The 20,912-nt window shown below is 34.6% G+C and overlaps 1 protein-coding gene across 5 annotated transcripts in view; it reads right to left on the bottom strand.

Moving 5' to 3' along the window:
- The window catches only part of LOC149779434 (dnaJ homolog subfamily B member 6-like), a 76,484-nt gene that overhangs the window by 22,636 nt on the left and 32,936 nt on the right, over nucleotides 1-20,912 (bottom strand). For 3 of the 5 annotated variants that reach the window (XM_089940094.1, XM_089940098.1, XM_089940095.1), the window contains exons 2-5: nucleotides 11,582-11,686; nucleotides 8,494-8,603; nucleotides 5,604-5,783; nucleotides 2,214-2,325 (exon numbers count right to left, since the gene is read on the bottom strand). In XM_089940094.1, the coding sequence (XP_089796220.1) occupies nucleotides 2,214-2,325; nucleotides 5,604-5,783; nucleotides 8,494-8,603; nucleotides 11,582-11,646 (467 nt within the window). In that variant the 5' untranslated portion in view covers nucleotides 11,647-11,686. The remainder of the gene's footprint in view (nucleotides 1-2,213; nucleotides 2,326-5,603; nucleotides 5,784-8,493; nucleotides 8,604-11,581; nucleotides 11,687-20,912) is intronic. The other 2 variants (XM_089940096.1, XM_089940099.1) reach the window with 1 other exon arrangement.

Raw genomic sequence — 20,912 nt, 5'->3', positions numbered from 1 at the left:
ATTTGCTGTATCATTCATAACAGTCTGCATCCTGAACAATACCAGACTGGGTTCTGCTCCAAATCTTCAAAGACCTACTGTTGCAAAAGTTAGATGACCAGTCTATGTAGGATGATTCAAAAATATTGCAGCCAATGAGAGTGAGAAAATCCTGCCAGCACCAAACATTCTGACAAGCATTCAGATTCTTTTCATCTGCAATATGAATGCTAGTAAACTCTGACAAGTTGCCAACATCATTCCTGATTCAGACAATTTCACTTTATGATTCAATTTGGCAAATTCCAGTCATATGCATTCTATGTTCTCTATATCCATGGTTCCTGTACCTTTTTAAAGATCAATTACCAGGTCTTTTTCCTGGATTTTTCCAGGATGAAATTCATTTTTTTAGGTTCACGCATCAATATTCATGAATGGAATTAAAAAACATTTTAGGTTTGAAAACATGCATATATCAAATCAAAGACTCTCCTGTAAGAACTAATCAGACATATGACTAACCACAACATATCACAAGAAACAAGTTAGACTACTAAAATTTAGAGAATAAAAATGTTATCTTTGCTGAAATCCATTATGGTGGCATATGGAAACAATAACAAAATGAACAAATGAAATTAGTTTTAGTTTGAGTTTTTGTTCAAATGTTAAATTTGAAAGAAATCAGAATAATTAGTTGTAAATCAAGATAGTAATGTCTCAGGCAGAATAACATTTAATTTCAGAAAACAAATGTTCTTAGAGTCAGTATATCCAAAAAACCATATACAAGGTTTTGGTACATGTACAACTTGGAATCTATATGCATGATATACATAGTAAACATTTCCTATCACAATATAAAAAACAGAAACAACAAACGCAAAGAATTAAATCTTAACAAGTTTTAACCCTCATAATCATCAATGTTCAGCTCAGAGATTTGACATTTTAGACCACATCAAACTGACTTGCTCTTTGATCTTTACTTAATGACAGTCCATATTTCGATGATACTATCAGATTTAGCCATGATCTCTCTAACTTAATATGCAACTGAAATGTGCTGAATGGCATACTGCCTCCCACTGGTCCATAAATATGAGATTATCAGCTGGTGCAGTATGTCATTTTAGTCCAGTAATTTTAACATATTCAGCAATATTTGGTAGTAAAAATCACCGCAAAAGGAAAGCTGTGATCAAGATTACTTCAGAAAATAATGTTTAACACCATGTTCCCTTTACTAACTACCATATTATAAGCTTTATAAAAATATATTTTCTATAACTTTAGATATAAAAACAGAAATTGTTGATGATAAGCTGTATAATTTATCACTTAAACCCTCAGAGATCACGTGTTGGCCTGTTGTGATGATAGACTGGTCTTCATACTTTCTGTTTAAGAAAGATAACCAATATGAAGCTGACTGTGGACTAACCGGTCAAACAGAAGAATTTAGTCAAGTGAGTGTTCAGATTGACTATAAAAATATGTTTACAGCATGCACCCAAATGATCCAAACTGCAACCTCCAAATATTCTGGTCAGACCTCGATAAATTTAACTCAGAATCAGTTGTAAAGACTCAATTACGTGATTGTTTCTGTTCTGAAATAGTGCTGGAGAATTCCTAGGTTTTTCCAGACTTTCATCAATATTTGCAAAATTAATGGACTTTTCAAGGTCTGGAAAATATCCATCATTTGACCAACTTTTTCACAATTTCCCGGTAGCATGGAAACTCTATATATGACACCTTTTTGGTCCTGTATTTCTTCAACGAAATATGCTGTTATGTAAATCCTGTAACTGCCTTCTTCCTTTTAATTATGATCTGACATAAAAACTAGATTAAAACAAACCCCAAGAAACCACACAAACAATTATTCTTCTGACCAACAGTACCATTCTCCGAACTACAAATGATGAAACATCCTTATATTTACAGAAATCAGAAGGATACTACCCACATATGTAAAAAGTTAAAAGCACAAGATGTGCAATAACTAACTTTTCTGTTTCATACATTCTGGTTAATACTGTAAACACACATAAATCTGATGTATTTTATTTATAATACATTTTGCTTGGATATCTGTAAATAAATTTCAGATGTATTTCAAGGGTAAAATTCATAATACTTATAGCTCTATATCTTTTTCAACATTCATTGTACCTGAGATTCATATCAAATACAAGGCTAGCACAGCGTCCTTTAGTACTTACCCCTGGCCTCCCATGTCAAAATTGGAGAAAAATCCAAAACTTGGCAAAGGGAATCCTATAAAAGAATCTCTGAACATGCTATTTCGGCTATTGCCAAATCCATTATTTATATCTACAAGAAAAAGGTTTCAAATAAAATCAGAGCAAAAATGTGTACATGTGTTGGAAAATTTCAAACCTTGATGCAGTAACTTTATGAATATAGTTAAGAAAAACTGTTTGCTAAATTATTTTAACTGATGAAGATAAAATACTCCAAACAGATTATAATCTTTGGTATTATGTGTAAAGCTGACATCAATAAAGTGAGAGGAAATTGTAAGCAATTCAGTATCTATAATTTGTCTGAGGATCATCACCTACAAAATGTTTTTTTGTGAATATTTCAATTTTTCAAAAAAGTCTGAAAGCTATGGACCCAAGCTATCCTGAAAACTAAAGAATTTTGCAAAGCTATGGGTAAAACATCTTTGCTAGCCAAAGTTTTGATGTGATAAATCTATCTACACCTTGGTGTATGAAGCAGATATTTCTGTACTTTGGGCCTGTGAAATATTTTCATTGGATGTGGTGGCAAACCACTGCCATCCAATCAAAAGTTGTTAAAATTTGAACACTGTTCCTACATGATTGAGACAAAGGGAGCACACAACTTGAATGGACTGATAAATAAACAATTTTCCAGTGCCAGTCAGTGTTTGCACAAATACCTTTCACTCAAATACATCTGTAACAGCTTCCCTCTGGTACACAGTCATACTTACGATGTTCAACTTCCAAAGTATCCTTTTGAGGTCAATTGCCCCCACCATTATTTGCTGATGCACAATGCACCATCATACTGATTGGTTGGCATTACATACTAAGGAAGGCAACTCATGAAATCCAATAGATGTCGCTAGGACAAAGCACCAATATATCTGTTTGCTCCACTAAGGTGAAGATAGTGTAATCACATCGGATCCTTGGCTAGCGAAGATGTAGGTCAAAGCAATCAAAATCACTATAGAATTTTGCATAGCTATGGGTCCAAGCAATCCAAAATGACTATTGAATTTTACATAGCTATGAGTCCAAGCAAGTCAAATCACTATAGAATTTTGCATAGCTATGGGTCCAAGCAATCCAAAAAGAGTATTGAATTTTACATAGCTATGGGTCCAAGCCAGTCAAATCACTATAGAATTTTACATATCTATGGGTCAAAGCAAATAAAATCACTATAGAATTTTGCATAGTTACGGGTCCAATCAGTTCAAAATCACCTGAAGTTTACATAGCTATGGGTCCAAGCGATCCAAATCACTACATAATTTTACATAGCTATGGGTCCAAGCAATCCAAATCCCTATAGAATTTTACATAGCTATGGGTCCAAGCAATCCAAATCACTACAGAATTTTACATAGTTATGGGTCCAAGCAATCCAAGTCACAATAGAATTTTACATAGCTATGGGTCCAAGCAATCCAAAATTGCTATAGAATTTTGAATAGCTTAGGATCCAAGCAATCCAAAACTACTCAAGAATTTTACATAGCTACGGGTCAAAGCCATCAAAATCACTATAGAATTTTGCATAGCTACGGGTCCAATCAATTCAAAATCACCTGAAATTTGCATAGCTATGGGTACAAGCAATCCAAAATTACTATAGAATTTTTGCATACGTATGGGTCCAAGCAATCCAAACTCACTACAGAATTTTGCATTGCTATGGGTCCAATCAATTCAAAATCACCTGAAATTTGCATAGCTATGGGTCCAAGCAATCCAAAATTACTATAGAATTTTGCATAGCTATGGGTCCAAGCAATTCAAAATTACTATAGAATTTTGAATAGCTAAGGAGCCAAGTAATCCAAAATTACTATAGAATTTTGCATATCTCTGAGTCCAAGCAATCCAAAACTACTCAAGAATTCTACATAGCTACGGGTCAAAGCCATCAAAATCACTATAGAATTTTGCATAGCTATGAGTCCAAGCAATCCAAAATTACTAAAGAATTTTTGCATAGTTATGGGTCCAAGCAATCCAAATCACTATAGAATTTTGCATAGCTATGGGTCCAAGCAATCCAAAATTATTAAAGAATTTTTGCATAGTTATGGGTCCAAGCAATCCAAACCACTACAGAATTTTACATAGCTAAGGATCCAAGTAATCCAAAATTACTATAGAATTTTGTATAGCTATAGGTCCCAGCAATCCAAATCTCTATAGAATTTTCATGCTCATTTGCATTTTCTTGTACTATTCTGGGTTGAATATCTATCCCCAATTAAATGTTGTTTCACGAAATGTAAGTGAAAAGGTACCCTGTCATAAATTTCCATAAAATAATTGTCTGAAACTTCATCAGATTTTAAAGATCATAGACTCCTCTTGTCAAATGCACCATGAAAAACGTATTCAGCATGACATGATTATTCAGACTGCATTGGTTTTACTCAACATACAGTCTATGAAGCCAATTTATGGCAGGTTCTAAACTGCTTGAGTTTTCCAAGATTTTATATCATTATTTAATGAGAAATAGAGGCATCAATCATGTAATTCATGTCCAAAATTTTTCCAGGAGTTCACTGAGCTATGATAACCTAGGTAGAAAGTGAAGTCATATCTGCAATGTTTAAATATAATTATCATGTTATTTCAAGCTATGCAGTAAGAGTTCATCTGACAAAAGCAGTCTACCGTAACAATTAACTATAGCTAACTATGTCAAAGCCTTCATTCAGTATTGCTGTCGCTGAGCCAAGTACCATATATACTTGCTTATAAGCTGAATCCAACTGCAAACAACACAGATCCTGATCTGTTGTCACGTGGCAGATGAGGATCTATGTTGCTTGTTCTACTGATTGCTCCAAACAATCTGCAAAGACCCAGATCTGCAGGCACATTATGTGATGGCAGATCAGGATCTGTGCAGTTTGCAATTGGATTTATAAGTGAGTATTTGTAATAATGCACATCATAAGAAAGGTCAATATATGGAACATCAAACTACAGACTGCAGGATTTGTAAAAGATGAAGAAGTATGTGACTGAATTATTGAAAATCCTAAGAATATCTAATCAAAAATAAAATAAACATTGATAAAGTAGGATTATTTATATATAAAAAACTTAAATATTAATCTTATGCCTAGCTTTTATGTCAATGGCAGATTTTCTCTTAAAATTTGTGCTCAACATACCAGGTAAGCTGTGTCCTACTTTTTGCCAAAGCATATATAAAATAACATCATGTTTTGCTTACTGTTCTTAAATTCAGTGATCCATCATTTTCTTTAAATGACATGTCAATGAAATTATCCATTTTATTTCCAACCAATTAAGTAACAAAAGTAAAGGATTTTATACCACTGATAGCAATTATACCTGAGAAAAACTCAGTGAAAGGATCTCTGCCCCCAAAGAAATCACGGAAAACTTCTTCTGGATCTCGGAAATGGAAGCCAAATCCACCCCAGTCAAAATTATAATCTTGTGCTCCGCCACCACCTCCACCAGCAGAGAGACCTTCTTTGCCATATTTATCATAAATCTCTCGTTTCCCTTCTGCAAAAGATGAAGTAAACAGGGTTAAGTGAAAATTATAATAATAATAATATTATTATTTTAATATAATAATATTGACATCAGAATAAGTCTTTCAATGAACACTCATCATTACTACTCTATGGTCTTAAACTAAGCAACAGAATAGAGTAAAAAACTACCAAGTTTTGTAAAATTAAACAAAAGAAGTTTATTTCCCTAGAATATAAAGTGAAACTTTAAAACATAATTCAGTATTGTGAATTAAATCCCAAATATTCCTAAACGTTCTATCACAATTCCAAAAGCATAGAGTATTCTGAATGAATTACAATGGTGTTCTGAATGAATTCCATTCTCTGAAGTGCTGATGTACCAATAGACTGGAATAGTGTTGATGTGCTAACAGTCTCTATGTATCACAATGATGTAATCCAAAATGTCCTTGAATGAACTCATAATAATCCCAAACTTTCGATTTAGACTTAAAAGTATTAATGAGCAAGTTGTAAATTCCAATAAATAATTTAAATAAATAAATCTTCCCAAAGTAAAACCGAACACTACTAAAATCAATTCCTCTAAAGACTGATGTTATGATAGCAATGAAAACTTTATGTTTACTTCTCCCATATATATAACAAAGACACAATAACAGAACCAGGATGAGGGTCATTTTTACATCAAATTCATTTCAAGAATAGAGTTGTGAATGGTTACCAGAGTACTCGCCCGTTGATAACAACCCAGGTACTGAGATGAGCCACCAGGTATTTGTTTCCTGTATGCAAGTTTTTTAATAGTGCATGTAGCCCCATAAGCCCCTGGCTTGTAAAGGCAGCATTCACTTTGTTTTCAAGCTGACAATCCTTTTGATGGAGCCGCAAATATAATACATTTACTTGTTCACTGCCATGCAGAGTTCTGTCCTGCTCCAGTAAATGTTTGATATTAATCTCTTAGCTTGTTTTCCCACGTAACAACCCTTTAATTGAGCTGTCAGTGATACTTGCTCAGTGGCAAGTAACAGCGGGATGCTATTTGATCTTGCAGCACAAATGACCCATGTTCAGTCGCCACTTTTTCATAAAGTGTATGACCAAAGTGTTACTTACAGAGCCCAAGCACCTGCATATAACTAGGAAAGGGAGTCAAGACGATATTTGCAATGACAAAACCATGGCAGTTTACTAGATGACAATGGAGATTTCAGATCTTTATGAAACAATGAGGATGAAATCTTGGACTATGTACCAGACATTAGGTACAGACATTTACAGGAAACTGAATTAAAAAACAATGTACATTTTACTTTCATTGTTTATTTTGTAAGATGTGTGGAATTAAAATATTATGGAATATTGTGAATTGGATCATTGTGAACTATTTTTATATCAAGCTTTGACCTATAACTGAGTTCATGATTTATTATATAAAATGGATTTAAAATTTAAGCATCATTAACATATGTGGATTTAATTAAAACAAATTGCAAGTTGTTAATTTATTTGTGACATATTCACACAGTGAAACAAGTTTTGTTCATTTTCCTATCTTCCTATCTAATGATCCAGCTGGGCTAATTTATTTTTCCAAAAATGCAACTCTGACTCTGACGATAAGTCACCCCTTCAGACAGATCTGACTTGCAAAATACACCCTGCCATCATCAACCTACAACAAAGCAGTTCACGTTTGTAAACACTTAATACAATTTCATTTTGATCAGGTACAGGGATAACCAATTAAGATCAATGGGTACATTTACTAACATTTTTATAAGATTTTCAAGCTGGCCACTGGCAACCATCTTGAATGTCCAAGCAGTACCATTTCATTTAGAACCACCTAGATTTACAAAGAAGTCTACTGGTGAATACCCATGTTGATATGACTTTATATTTAGAAGGAAAATCAATAAGATTTTCAAGATGGCTGATGAGTGGTCATACTGGGTGTCATATTGGTACCATCACCCTGTCATTTTGTACACTCATGTGATTTTAAAAACGAAGAACATTGAGGATATAAAGAATGCACATAATTTGGTAATTTCATTGATCAATAATTTTGCCAGGGAGCCTCTAACACTGTCATCTTGTTCATTTTTGAAACCCAAAAGGACTTTCTTTACTACCATGGCTGTCATATTTGCAGGGGTGAGTCTATTTTTTCAAACAACAGGAGTGATGAAATTCATCTTCCATAATCTTTGAATAATTCTTAAAAATTTCATAACTTTGGCTATTTCATCCTTTTGAACTCGTGTATATAAGAGTTATGCTGCTTGCCCATTTTATTTTCATTTTTTTCAAAACAAAAAGAGAAATATTAAAACTAGACATTGCAAATACTAGATGCAGATGCACTGTTTCTACTTTCTATATTTCACTCAAATCGATTTTTCCAGGATCTGGAAAAAGGATAGTGAGCAGGATTGTTGTTTACCTTGAAAAATTCCACTCAATTGGAAATGCAAACAAGATGAGTGTTACGGCAATTTTATATCCTTTATGCTTTCTGTTTTGAAATTACAAAGGGATACAAGCTGCCAAGGTGATAAATGAATATTACAGACTTATGGCTGAATCATGTTTGTACCCATTTTTATTGCTGAAATTTTACTATGCTGACAAGAGTACACATACACACACACACACACACACCCCTTAAATACATCACATGTCAATTATGCAGGAAAACAGCATAATAATAAAAGATTTGCAATTACTATCTGACAACACTTCATAGGCCTCAGCTATCTCTTTGAACTTTCTCTCGGCCTCATCTTTTCTGTCTGGATTTTTGTCTGGATGCCATTTTAAGGCCAATTTTCTGTATCTGAAAAGAAAAAGTGTTGAAACTGCTGACAGCTGTATAAGAAAAAAGTCACAAAAAGGTGCCTCACCTGCACCAATGATGTACCCTCCAAGCTGCTGCATACCTGTACACCTATATGACTTGCAAATACCTTTACCAATTTAAATGAGGCTGTAACTTGCATGTAAAGTCCATTCTCAAAGCATTGCCTTTGTTCCCTTTGAAAGTCAAATAGGCCTGTGAGCATGACCTAGAATTAATGGTCATACCTTCATATTGATTTATATGAAGAATGATAAAAACCTATTGAAGGGTTTAGGAAATATATGCAAATGAAAAACCCAAAGCAAAATCTTATCTGTTGATACCACCACCACTGCCAGAAGAAAAGTGACTGTTATGGTTCACTTTCCCACTAGAGAGGGACGGACAACAAACTGCTGATGCCACCATCACTGCCAGTGGAAAAGTGACTGCTATGTCTCATTTTCACACTAATGTGGTTTTGACAACAGACACAACCTTAACATTATTGAAGCTAGTCCTGTTAACACCACTGCTACCATAACCAACACAATAAGAAAAGTGATACATGTTTTGGTGTCTACTAACACAGGCAAGACCAGAATTACTTTTAAATGCCATTCCTACATATCAGTACTGACAAAACTACATGTCATCCACCTTTAATTCCATCAAGCAAATATATACGTTTTTGTCAACCACATACTGTGGTACAGTCACCATACAATAAAGTCTGGCTGTGATTGTTGTGACTGAACTATGTTTTTTGGAAGACAAAGAAAGTAACAAAGTTTAATATATTTATCTCTAATGAAATTAGATGCAAAAAAAATTATGGAAAACTGATCAGTGAGCTTGAGGTTGAAGATAAAAACCTTGACTGTGACGCATGATATGCCATCAAACAGAAAGATAACTGTACCAGGGCTCATGAATGCATCTGAAAGCAAAAGCAAAGAAACCAAGAAATATATGCCAATGACCTTGACCTTGAATACAGGACCCCAAATGTGGAATGCAACACATTTTTTAGTGAATTTATATATATGTGCAACATGTTTATTTCCTTTGCTTTGAACAGCTCATAAATAATACAAGTTAAGAGAAAATACTACTAAGGCTGATACATGCAACTTTCATCACTTATCTCAAATGACTCTACTGTTATAGAATGGAATGGAAAATATAAAGGACAAATCAAAATAGTGATCCCATGACTTTCATGATAGGACCCCTAAAGTGCTTTGACACACCTGCCAATGATAATGTAAAAGCATATCATGTTTCATCTCATCTCTTAATCTCCAATGGCTCTTAAATTATAGAAAAGAACTTGAAACACTGAACCCTGACCATGACCTTAATACACTACTCCTATTGTGGTACATGAGACATGTACAAAAATACCAAATTTCATCCTTAAGTAAAGATGATGGGGCTCTAAAATTACAAGGAACAAAGGAAAGTGTGATGGAAACCTAGAATACTGACCAGTGACTTTACACTTGAAGATTGGACCACCAACACAGCTCTGAAGTTATGGACTTGAATGGCAAGTGTGAATGAAAACTTAAATTACAGTTGTTTCATTGTCCTTTAAAAAATGATTTCCAATGTGGATTGCAAAACACCTTCTAACAATAATGCATAAAGATAAGTTTCACTCCTTAATCTTAAATGGCTTGAAAGTGTGAGGGAAAATGCAAATACTGAGATATGCATTATACATTCAAAATATGATATACGAGGGTAACGAGTTTCATCCCTTAATCTCAACCAGCTTTCATGTTATAAAGAGGAAAAAAAGTGAGAACAATGGATGGACACCAGATACCATGTAAACCACTTTGCACAAAAAGCTAGAGAACTGGACAACATTCAGTTTCAAAAACTTTCCAACCAGCCATGATATAGATAAGTGCACAATAAAGATACAAAAAAAAAACATTAGTCTAAAACTAAGTTTAAAAACATGCTAAGAAGTAAAATGGAGAATTAATACTTTTTCAGCCATATTGCTACAGTGTTTGCAGTGTGGCAGTTTATAGTGATGTCTAGCACTGGGGCATCATCCTGCAGACATGTAGCATGAGTCCCACCCAGTCACATTATCCTGACACAAGGCTGACCAGTTCTAGCACTAACCTCTTAATGTTGAGTGCCTAGCAAGGCAGCTGTCAGTACCATTTTTATAAGTTTCTGGTATGACTCAGCTGGGGTTCGACCCAGCAACCTCCCACATCCAAGGCTGACAATCTAACCACTAGGCCACTGGAGTGTAATGGCAATGGACAATATTTAATTCATATATAGTGATACCTTCAATAATCTCACAGACTGATATTTTCAGTGTTTCTAAGAAAATAGATCAAATAAATCTATCAGTAAAAGAGTACTTATGGAATATCCACTGCAAGTGGCACTCAAAGAGACTGATACTATATTGTCCAAATTCTCCCACCTATATCCCCTCCCCTGGAAATTCAAGTTAGGAAGCTGAAACCAGTTCTGATAGTCTTGAGTGATACAGTTTTCAAATTGTCATCCTTTGAAACATTACAGATAGCTTGTATTGCACTTACATGTTGCCTATGAAGTGCATTCTGTATGCAAGATAAACTAATGGACTACCATTAAGTGATGATCAAAGGGCAACATGATGACATACAACAAGACAGCTGGCTCAGGGGAAACATACCTGAGTTGATGGAAGATAGTGATAGTCCCACATTACAAAATTAGTTGAATGTTGTCTAATAATTGGGAAGCAGAGCCAAATATCCCCAGGGTAAATTACTTGTAATTTTAGCAAGTGCTACACCTCAAATAGAAAAAGTTTGTCAGCCATACAGATACACCCACTCCAACTTAAAATAACACACTGCCTCTTGTGCTAGTAGAATGTTTGAGAGATTCAGCTTTCATTTCAGCATGATCTTCTGTCATCAAAATTTTAAATTCATCAAAATACTTACGCTTTCTTGATTTCTGCTTCTGTAGCATTCTTTGAGACTCCTAATACAGTGTAATAGTCTAACATCTTGAGAGATCTATACAGATTTCAAAAACAATCCCGTGTTCTGAAAAAGAAGAGATAAAATCATGAATGAGTGAAATAACATTAGTTACGGCCATAGAAAGGGTACTACTACTGATCAAGTCCATGCCAGTAACATTGAAAGTGTTGTGGTCCAATTTCACCTATTAGATGTCAAGAACTGGCTGGATTTAGTTTGATGTCAATCAGCATCAAAACATCATAAGCAAGAGATTACACTAAGGCAATTAGAATAAAGTATGTTGCTATATTTAGTTGGGAAGGCCTTTAATGTATTTGTTTTTTAAAGTGACAGAGATGTGAAAAATATTGCTATAATTCCTCAAGTATTTTTTCACACAAATGACAAGGTGAATCTGCAAATCTGACATATGCCAGAAACCTAGAACTTCACAATGTTTAATTACTGTTTATTTTTCATACCTGTTAAAAATATGAGATCTATCCACAAAAGTCTCAATTAAAATTTAATTCACTGTACAATATAATACTGTGCACACATCTAAGTACCCACAGCTCGAGAGGTTTACTTTTATTCTATTGAGTACTGAGTAAAATTAGAACAAATGTTGAGCCAAGAAAAGCAAGTATTAAGTGAAGGAAAGCAGGTATCGAGTTGAAAAAAATCAAGTAGCAAATGTCAAGCCAGGAAAAGTGAGTATCGACCAAACGATGTGGGTAGCGAGGATGAAATATAGGTTACTCTATTCATATGGGAATATGAATGAGTTTTTTAAAATAATACTTCACAACTTTTGGGAGTACAGTATTAGTCTGAAAAAAAGGAGTTCATATTTTCATATACAAACGCAGTAACCTTTTTATTATATACTCATTTTGTGTTCATACCTAAAGCCTAATAATAAAGGAATACACTACAAGAAACTAAATGAATTTATGTTGCATTTCAAAATAAATACACAATCACAGATTCATCAATAAACAGAAACAATATTAATATGCACATAGAACTGCCCAGCAACGTTTGAAGATTATCGCATTCTCAACATTAGTTTTAAAAATATTTTCATTTTCGTCTACTTAAACTTGAAATTTATAGTCATATTTTGAATGAAGGTGCAATGAAACAAACTTGTGCAGTTGGTCTGTAATGGATGTTGTTCTTTTATTGATCCAGCTCAATTCTGCTTTTCTGCTTATCATGGACTGGATTTATTGGGTCAATTCAGTGAAAAAGGTAGAATGTGATTTCAGTTTGAAATGTAGTCAAAATTATTGCACAATTTCAGCATGTATCAGATTTTCCATGACACTGGTGATGTCATTCGGTTTGCAAAACTCTAAGAAAGTACAATTTGAGAAAATTCAAGATGCATAAATGTAAGTATATTTATTACCATTCTTATTACCAGCTAAAGAAGCCATATGTTTATGCCTTCTCATTTGCATACTCACTGCTGGAAGGACCCCAGCTATGACCTGTATAATACAGTGTATATCTTCTATCATAAGCCTAACATGGGGAAAACTACAAAGCAGCTGTTGTGTGACAGTCTATTTAGCCAGTGGAAGTAATACTATATTGTTGTCTTTGCTTATTAGCTCTAAGGCTCTTAGTTTCCTACTAAAACCTTCATTTGCATTTTTTTCTTGAATTTAGTGTTTTGACTGACTTGTAAAATGGTATGTCTCTGATAAATACATGACAGCCCTTGGCCTCAATATGCTTTTCTATGCTAGTTTCATATATCCATAGCTGCCAACCTTCCAGGCTCACAATTAGTGAAAACAGGGATAACAATTAGTGAATTTGGGAAAAAATCAAATGGAGATCAAAGAAATATCCTGTCTGGAAAGAAAAGCATTCTCTTTCTCCACCCCACCTCCCATCCTGAATAAAATGGTTGGTCCCTAAACAATGAGAATACAAAAACCATGGAGAATATTTTGTTCACAAGATAACCAAGTTTCTCTTTATCCTTCAATTATCATTGTATACTAGCATTCTACTTGTACAAATGTTAATCTGAGCCAGTGGCCTACCTTACCTTAATAAACATCAATGTATCTTCTGCTTCACAGGTCAGTTTTCTCTACCTGATACTTGCCTTTTTTTTTTCTCCACACAAAACTCACTTTTCTTAACTCAATGCTCATTTCTTTCAACTCAATACTTGCTTCTGTGAACTCTATACTTGCTTGTTACAGCTTGATATTCATTTTTGTTTGCTAATATGTGCTTCTGCGGACTATAGATGATTGTCTTTCTGAATGTGATACTCTTTTCAACTCAATACCTGCTTTTCTATACTCAACATTAATAATTTTTTTAATTTTTGGGTTTAGCACCATTTTTAGTAAACGCTTCGGTGGCCTAGTGGTTGGAGCATCCACCTCAGATGAAGGAGGTTGTGGGTTCGATCTCCGGCTGAGTCATACCAAAGACTTACTAAAATGGTACTAACAGCTGCCTCGCTTTGCGCTCAGCATGAAGAGGTTAGTGTTAGGACTGGTCGGCCTGGTGTCAGGATAATGTGACTGGGTGGGACATCATGCTAAATGTCTGTGGCATGATGCCCCAGTGCTAGACATCACTATGAACTGTCATACTGCAGACATCATAGCGACATGACTGAAAAATTGTTAAAGCTACGTTAAAAATCCAAATCACGCACACACCATTTTTAGCACATGATAGGTCATACATGGCAGATACAATATTTGGTGGAGGAAAAGTCAGGGAGGGTCATGGGAAGAACCAACAACCCCTGGGAAGCTACTGGCAAACTTTTCCACATATCTTGCTACTAGAAAAATATAAATGTTCACAGTTGGAGTACATATACATGGATCCTCTGTATGACATTAAGGGTTATCAAGTTAACGGTAGTTATGTCTATTTAGTTTTTACACAACCTTTAGAAACACTGCAGGTACTGGATGATGATGATGTGAACAAAGATAAATTTGTGATGGACAGATCAGATGAGATAAGTTCAAAATTTCCACTGGATGACTACTCATGGTGAGAATAATACACATTATGAGGGTGAATACTCATGATAAGGATGAATAGTCATGGTGAGGATGAATTCTCATCGTGAGGGTGAATTTTTGAGTCATATCGCTATGATGTCTGTAGTGTAGCAGGCTACACTGGGGTACCATGCAGCAGACATGTAGCATGATGTCCCACCCAGTCACATTATCACAACACCAGGCCAACCAGTCCTAACACTAACCTCTTAATGCTGAGTGCCTAGCAAGGCAGCTGTCAGAAACATTTTTATAAGTTTCAGGTATGACTCAGCTGGGGTTAGAACCAGAGACCTCCTGCATCCAAGGCAGATGCTCTAACCACTAGGCCACCAGAGTGTAATGGCAATATTTTTACAATCTTGCCATACTGTGGTTTGTTCATGTAATAAAACTAATACATGAGTGGTTTAGATAAGTCCAACACTGATGCACCAACTTAGGCACAAAGTCAATTAAGCATTCACAGCTCTTCGTGTTCACTGTCCTGAACAAGGTTGTCTAAAATTCCCTTTGCAAATTCTCATAGATTTTCTGAATACAGAATTATTTGTGAGATTCAAAAGTATGTCTCAAACTCATTTTTATCACCCATTTGCACATTTGTATTCATCTGGATATAAACAGTGATCCATACTTACTAGCGAAAGTACCAGATGGACTTTACATGCATGCATTCCTAATCCCAAATACAACTGCAGATTTATTCAGAAGTTTTGAGACAAGTGTTAGAACTCTATGGTCTTAAACTAAGTAAAAGAAAAAGCAAGTTTCATAAACTCAACAAATATTTATTTCCCTAAGTTACAAAGTAAAACTGTACTAGGAAATTACAGCAGTGTGAATTAACTCTCATATAATCCTAGAAGTTCTATCACAAGTCCAAAAGTATTGAGTATTTGAAACAAAGTTTAATCTCAAATGTATCAATGTACCAATAGTCTTTAATTTGTTGATACATCAATAGTCTTGATGGATAACAATCATATGATCCAGGATGTCCTTGAACGAATTCACAATAATCCCCAAATAGTGTTTTAGTATAAAAAAAATGTAAATGAGCACATTGCTATTCCAATGAATAATTTAAATAATTCCTCTCCAATTATAACAAAATCTCCGATCATAGATTACCAAAGACCGATATTATGAATAACTGTTTACTTGGTCTTCTTCATATACAGGCTGTCACCTGATTTATGACAACAAAATGTCCTGGACCTGGGTCATTTCCAAAGGAATTTTTCATCAAATTCCAAAACAAGGCCAAGTCTGATGCATTTCACTGTAACCTCAAGCGATTTAAGAAATACTGCAACCGAGTTTTGCCACAATATAACACTGGTGGTTTATGTTGCCCATGGGAATTATTTCCACACGTTGGACTGTATTTGTCTGGTTGTTGGAATCTTCCACTGGAGTGTTAAGACATTAAAGTCAGCAAAGATGATGTAGAGTACATTCATTTTTTATGAGGTTTAAATTTTTTATAACCCCATTCATAATGGAGTGTACATTAGAAAAGCTGCTTAGCTACAACATTGATTACATGCATACTGTACTGGTTAGCATATAAAGAAGCAGAAATTTATATAACATTCTTCATCAAGTGGTAACTTCGATGTTCTTTCTCAATAAATGATATTTCATAAAAGTGCTTTGTTAACTGGCCATTAATTCATCATGGTTTCCCTTTCATTTCAAATGCCCACATTGAAGAAATTACTGAAAGCACTAATACAAAGCTTGGAAATTGATTAAAAATAAATGCCATACTATTTATATGAAACATGTGTGATAAAGAATGCTGGAAGATTATGACATGTCATAAATATTTCCAAAGTTTATTCGACAAGAATAATGAAGCATTAAAATAAAAAAGATACATGAGCTATGCCATGAAAAGGTTTTTGTGCACTACTAAACTTTGAACACTGTTTATGAGAGAGTACAATTTTTTAAATGCAAGGAATTGTGTACAATATATTGACTGTTACACTCTGTCAGTGGCCATTTATGTCATAAACGAAAGTTATTTTCTGTCTTCACTTTTTCATGAATCTACATGCCTCACCAGGCACTGGTTGAGGAGTGAGATTTTTACTTAGAAGTCAGCTGTTTATACCTGTTACTGTATGTCCCCAGTCTCAACAATAGCTACAAATTTATTATACATAGAGATTTTTAAGACAAAGGCTTGGAATTGGCCAAGAACCCACCATATATCTGGCTCAGATATGTGGATAATACCATGACTGAACTACACTTGTACCATGTTCAGGAATTTTCTGATCATCTCAACTCTATTGCACCACATATTCAGTTAACTTCAGAACAAGAAAATGGCAAGCTACCATTCTTGGATATGTGTATACATGTAAATGATGATGGATCAGCCAAAGTCACTGTGTATAGAAAATGATCCCACAATGACCAGTACATCAACTTGTTTTTCAATCACCATCTGGAACACAAGACATCTGTAGTGATATCTCTAATGCAATGAGCTAACTTCCTGGTCACAGATGAGACAGATCGAATGGAGAAGCATGTGAAATCTGCACTAGTTAAATGGCTATCCAGGAAAGCGGAGAAGAAAAAAACACCAAACAAAACCAGTAGTGGCCCATATCAACATCGGTATGCCATACACCCTGACTTTCATTTTTTCGTGTACAACTGTAGCATCAACATCTCAATTATTAAGAAAAATATTTTCTGCCAGTTCCAGTAATATTCTGACCTGTAGTATGATGCCTCAAGTCTCTTGGTCATTTAAAGTTAAGAGGATGATGGGGAAAATGTGTATACAATCCCGTAAACTAATTAAATATGTATGTATGTATGTATGTATGTATGTATGTATGTATGTATGTATGTATGCGTGTGTGTGTATGTATGTATGTATGTGTGTGTGTATGTATGTATGTGTGTGTGTATGTATGTATGTGTATGTATGTATGTGTGTGTATGTATGTATGCATGTGTGTATGTATGTGTGTGTATGTATGTGTCTGTGTATGTATGTATGTATGTATGCATGTGTGTATGTATGTATGTATGTATGTATGTGTGTGTGTATGTATGTATGTGTGTGTGTGTATGTATGTATGTGTGTGTATGTATGTATGTGTATGTATGTATGTATGTATGTATGTGTGTGTATGTATGTATGCATGTATGCATGTGTGTATGTATGTGTGTGTATGTATGTATGTGTGTGTGTATGTATGTATGTGTCTGTGTATGTATGTGTGTGTGTATGTATGTATGTATGTATGTATGTATGTATGTATGCATGTGTGTATGTATGTATGTATGTATGTATGTATGTATGCATGCATGTATGTATGTATGTCTATCATAAATGCATCTCCACACATTGTGGAAGGTCAATACACAGAAATCAATACACTTCAATCCCTGCTGGGTAAATTAAACTATACATCATGACTATTTTTAAGACATCCTACCAGGAAATAAATAGTAATAGGATATCATGTAACCCTGTGGTAAACTGGTCTTGGTTTAGAAGCAAATGACTCACCATTAGGGAAAGTTGTGGGAGGCTAAACTGACAAGCTTCATTAGTTCTCACATCCATTTACCTCTGGTTTTATCATGTGCAAAGCCCTCTGGTAAATGTAGACAGGATGATAATAAATTATGGTGACTCCCCTCACATGCATGCTAGCCACATGCAGTTATATTTATCCCCTCTTCTGGATCACGACTAATTACTTGACAAGACGTAATTTGTCAATATTGCACATGTATGTTAAATATTCTATTGAATCCAAATCAATATGGTATTTTAAAAACAAAAAATTAAAAAAGAAAATCTTGAAAATATGTAACTGATTTATTGTTGTCAAGATGAAACAAGAGGTTTCAGTGAATTCTCCCCCCTCCCCAAGAGCAACCACAATGAATTCCTACATTCATGAAATCAGAAAGACCTGTAATTTCTGTGGGTAGATACTGAAATGCCCTATCTTAAACTGTATTAGAGGAAAAGTGCAGAAAAGGCATTAAAAACTGTCAGTGAATTTGACCTTGGAGATAAAACCTTGACTATGATACATGAGACACCAAATTGAGGAACACAATGGTTCATCTTTGTGTCTTAACAGCTTTTATAAGACAAAGGAAAAACAAGAAAAAACCACAAAATATGGAACTGTTTAGGTGTCTTCGAGGATAAAACCTCAAAAATGCAGCACAACACATCTCCTAGTCCAAATTTATAAGTATGCCAAGTTTCATCCCCCTACAGAGGGGCGAATGAGACTGAACTTCAACTATTTAACAGTGACCATGAACTTGATACATGATAAACCTGTTAGTGATGATGTATGGGTTATATCACATTTCATCATTCTTTCTCGAATGTCTCTAAAATTATACTGTGTAAGTGAAATAGAATAATTCAACATATAGCAACATAACCTTAACTTTGAAGATAAGGGCCCCAAATGTGATATGTGACATAGCTTTTAGTGATAATGTACATTTAGAAAAAGTTTGATCACTTAATCTTAAATGTCTTTTCAAGTTATGAAGCAGAAAGTGAAGTGAGTTGGAAAGATTGAAAAGAAATAATATAGCCAGTGGATTTCCACCAGAAGACTTGTTATGATGTCTAGTTTGTCCAAAATGAAAATAGTGCCGATCTGACGTGGCTGCCAGTGACCATCTTACAAATCTTATTACTACTAATAGATCTAATAAAAAAGGTGTCAATCTGACGACATCCCATCTTTAAAATATTATCACTAATCCTCCTGAATGGATTGTCATAACAGCATGGGATTATTAGTAAACAACTAGCATGGGATTATTAGTAAACAACTAGCATGGGATTATTAGTAAACAACTTCTTAGGGGCACTCACTAGTGACATATGTATGGTGAAGTTGTTTGCATTTGAAACAGGCACAATGGAGAGAATGTTGGCATACCTCTATTCTACGTTTGATGAAATGTGGCTGAAATTTATTTGGATGTACCGATAGTACTTGTGGAAACTGTACATGATCTAAGCATACTGCTAACTAAAATGAATTGCTCCCTTGTGATAAATAAATCAGCCTGAAAAGTATAAAGTACACTATATTTAGCACCTGTTAAAAAAGGGAAAATGAATTTTGCCTGATTAGACAATACCAGCTTCTGAAAGTTCAATGAATAAATAATTAAATATATGAAATGTGAAATAATGTTATGGGCTCCTTTTCTTAGTACAATTTACCTCTTTAGTCCAGAAAGTGGAGCTAACAGTTTTTTGAAAGGTGCACATCTGGAGTAAGGCCAAGCTGTTTACTCTATAACCCATATTACTCCCATCAATCAAACACCAAAATAAAAGGGAATTAAAGGTTCTTTGAAATGGTCTTATCCTTAATTCCTGGAAATTCTTTTCAGCAGAAGAGCATCAGTCCCTTCAAGAGACTCTTCCTTTAAATTCTGGGCCCTAACATAGCGGAGAAACGAAAGTTTTGCTCTGATGTATAAAATAAAAGATCCTGTCATATCAATTATATTACAATTTTAACAAATTATCTTGTTGTAAAATACAAAAATATCCTTCATGGCAAGATTACTTTCCATTCTGGATGAATAGCAATAACAAGATTTTCAAGATAGCAACTGTGGCAGCCATACTGTACATGAGACTGGCATGTTTCATATACATTTAGAACCAACCTAAGAATTCTTCTGGTGAAAACCCCATGACAATATTACATTTCTTTTTGTGAACTAACCATAACAAGACTTTCAAGTTGGCAACAGTGATGCCACACCAGACACCTGATCAGCACCATTTTCATTCATAACCATAATATACCATTCTTCTGGTGAAAACCCCATGTCAATATAACTTTCCATTCAGAGGTAGCAACAAACAAAAATTTTGAAGATGGTCACTGTGGTGGCCATACTGAATAACTGACTGGTACCATTTTCAATTAGAAGCATACTGACAGCATAATAAGTCTTTTAGTGAAAACCCATGTAGACATGGCCATCAATTCAGAAGAGTAGCAATAAAAAGAAAATCAAGATGGCCATTGTGGTAGCCATATTAGATGTCCGAGCAGCACCAACTAGACTATGGGATGAATGTGTATGCTATGTGTGTAAAGTTTCATAGTAATCCCTCAGGTAGTTTCGGAAGAATAGCAATAACTGATAACAAACGTGCTAATGAATGGACGGATGAACAACCAGCCAGGTCCAAGAACAGACTC

This window comes from Sinohyriopsis cumingii, chromosome 17 (genome assembly GCF_028554795.1).
Source record: "Sinohyriopsis cumingii isolate HCF-2022 chromosome 17, ASM2855479v2, whole genome shotgun sequence".
Classification (NCBI taxonomy): domain Eukaryota; kingdom Metazoa; phylum Mollusca; class Bivalvia; order Unionida; family Unionidae; genus Sinohyriopsis; species Sinohyriopsis cumingii.
The sequence above is the reverse complement of the archived record's forward strand: the minus strand, read 5'-3'. Positions and strand labels throughout refer to the sequence as shown.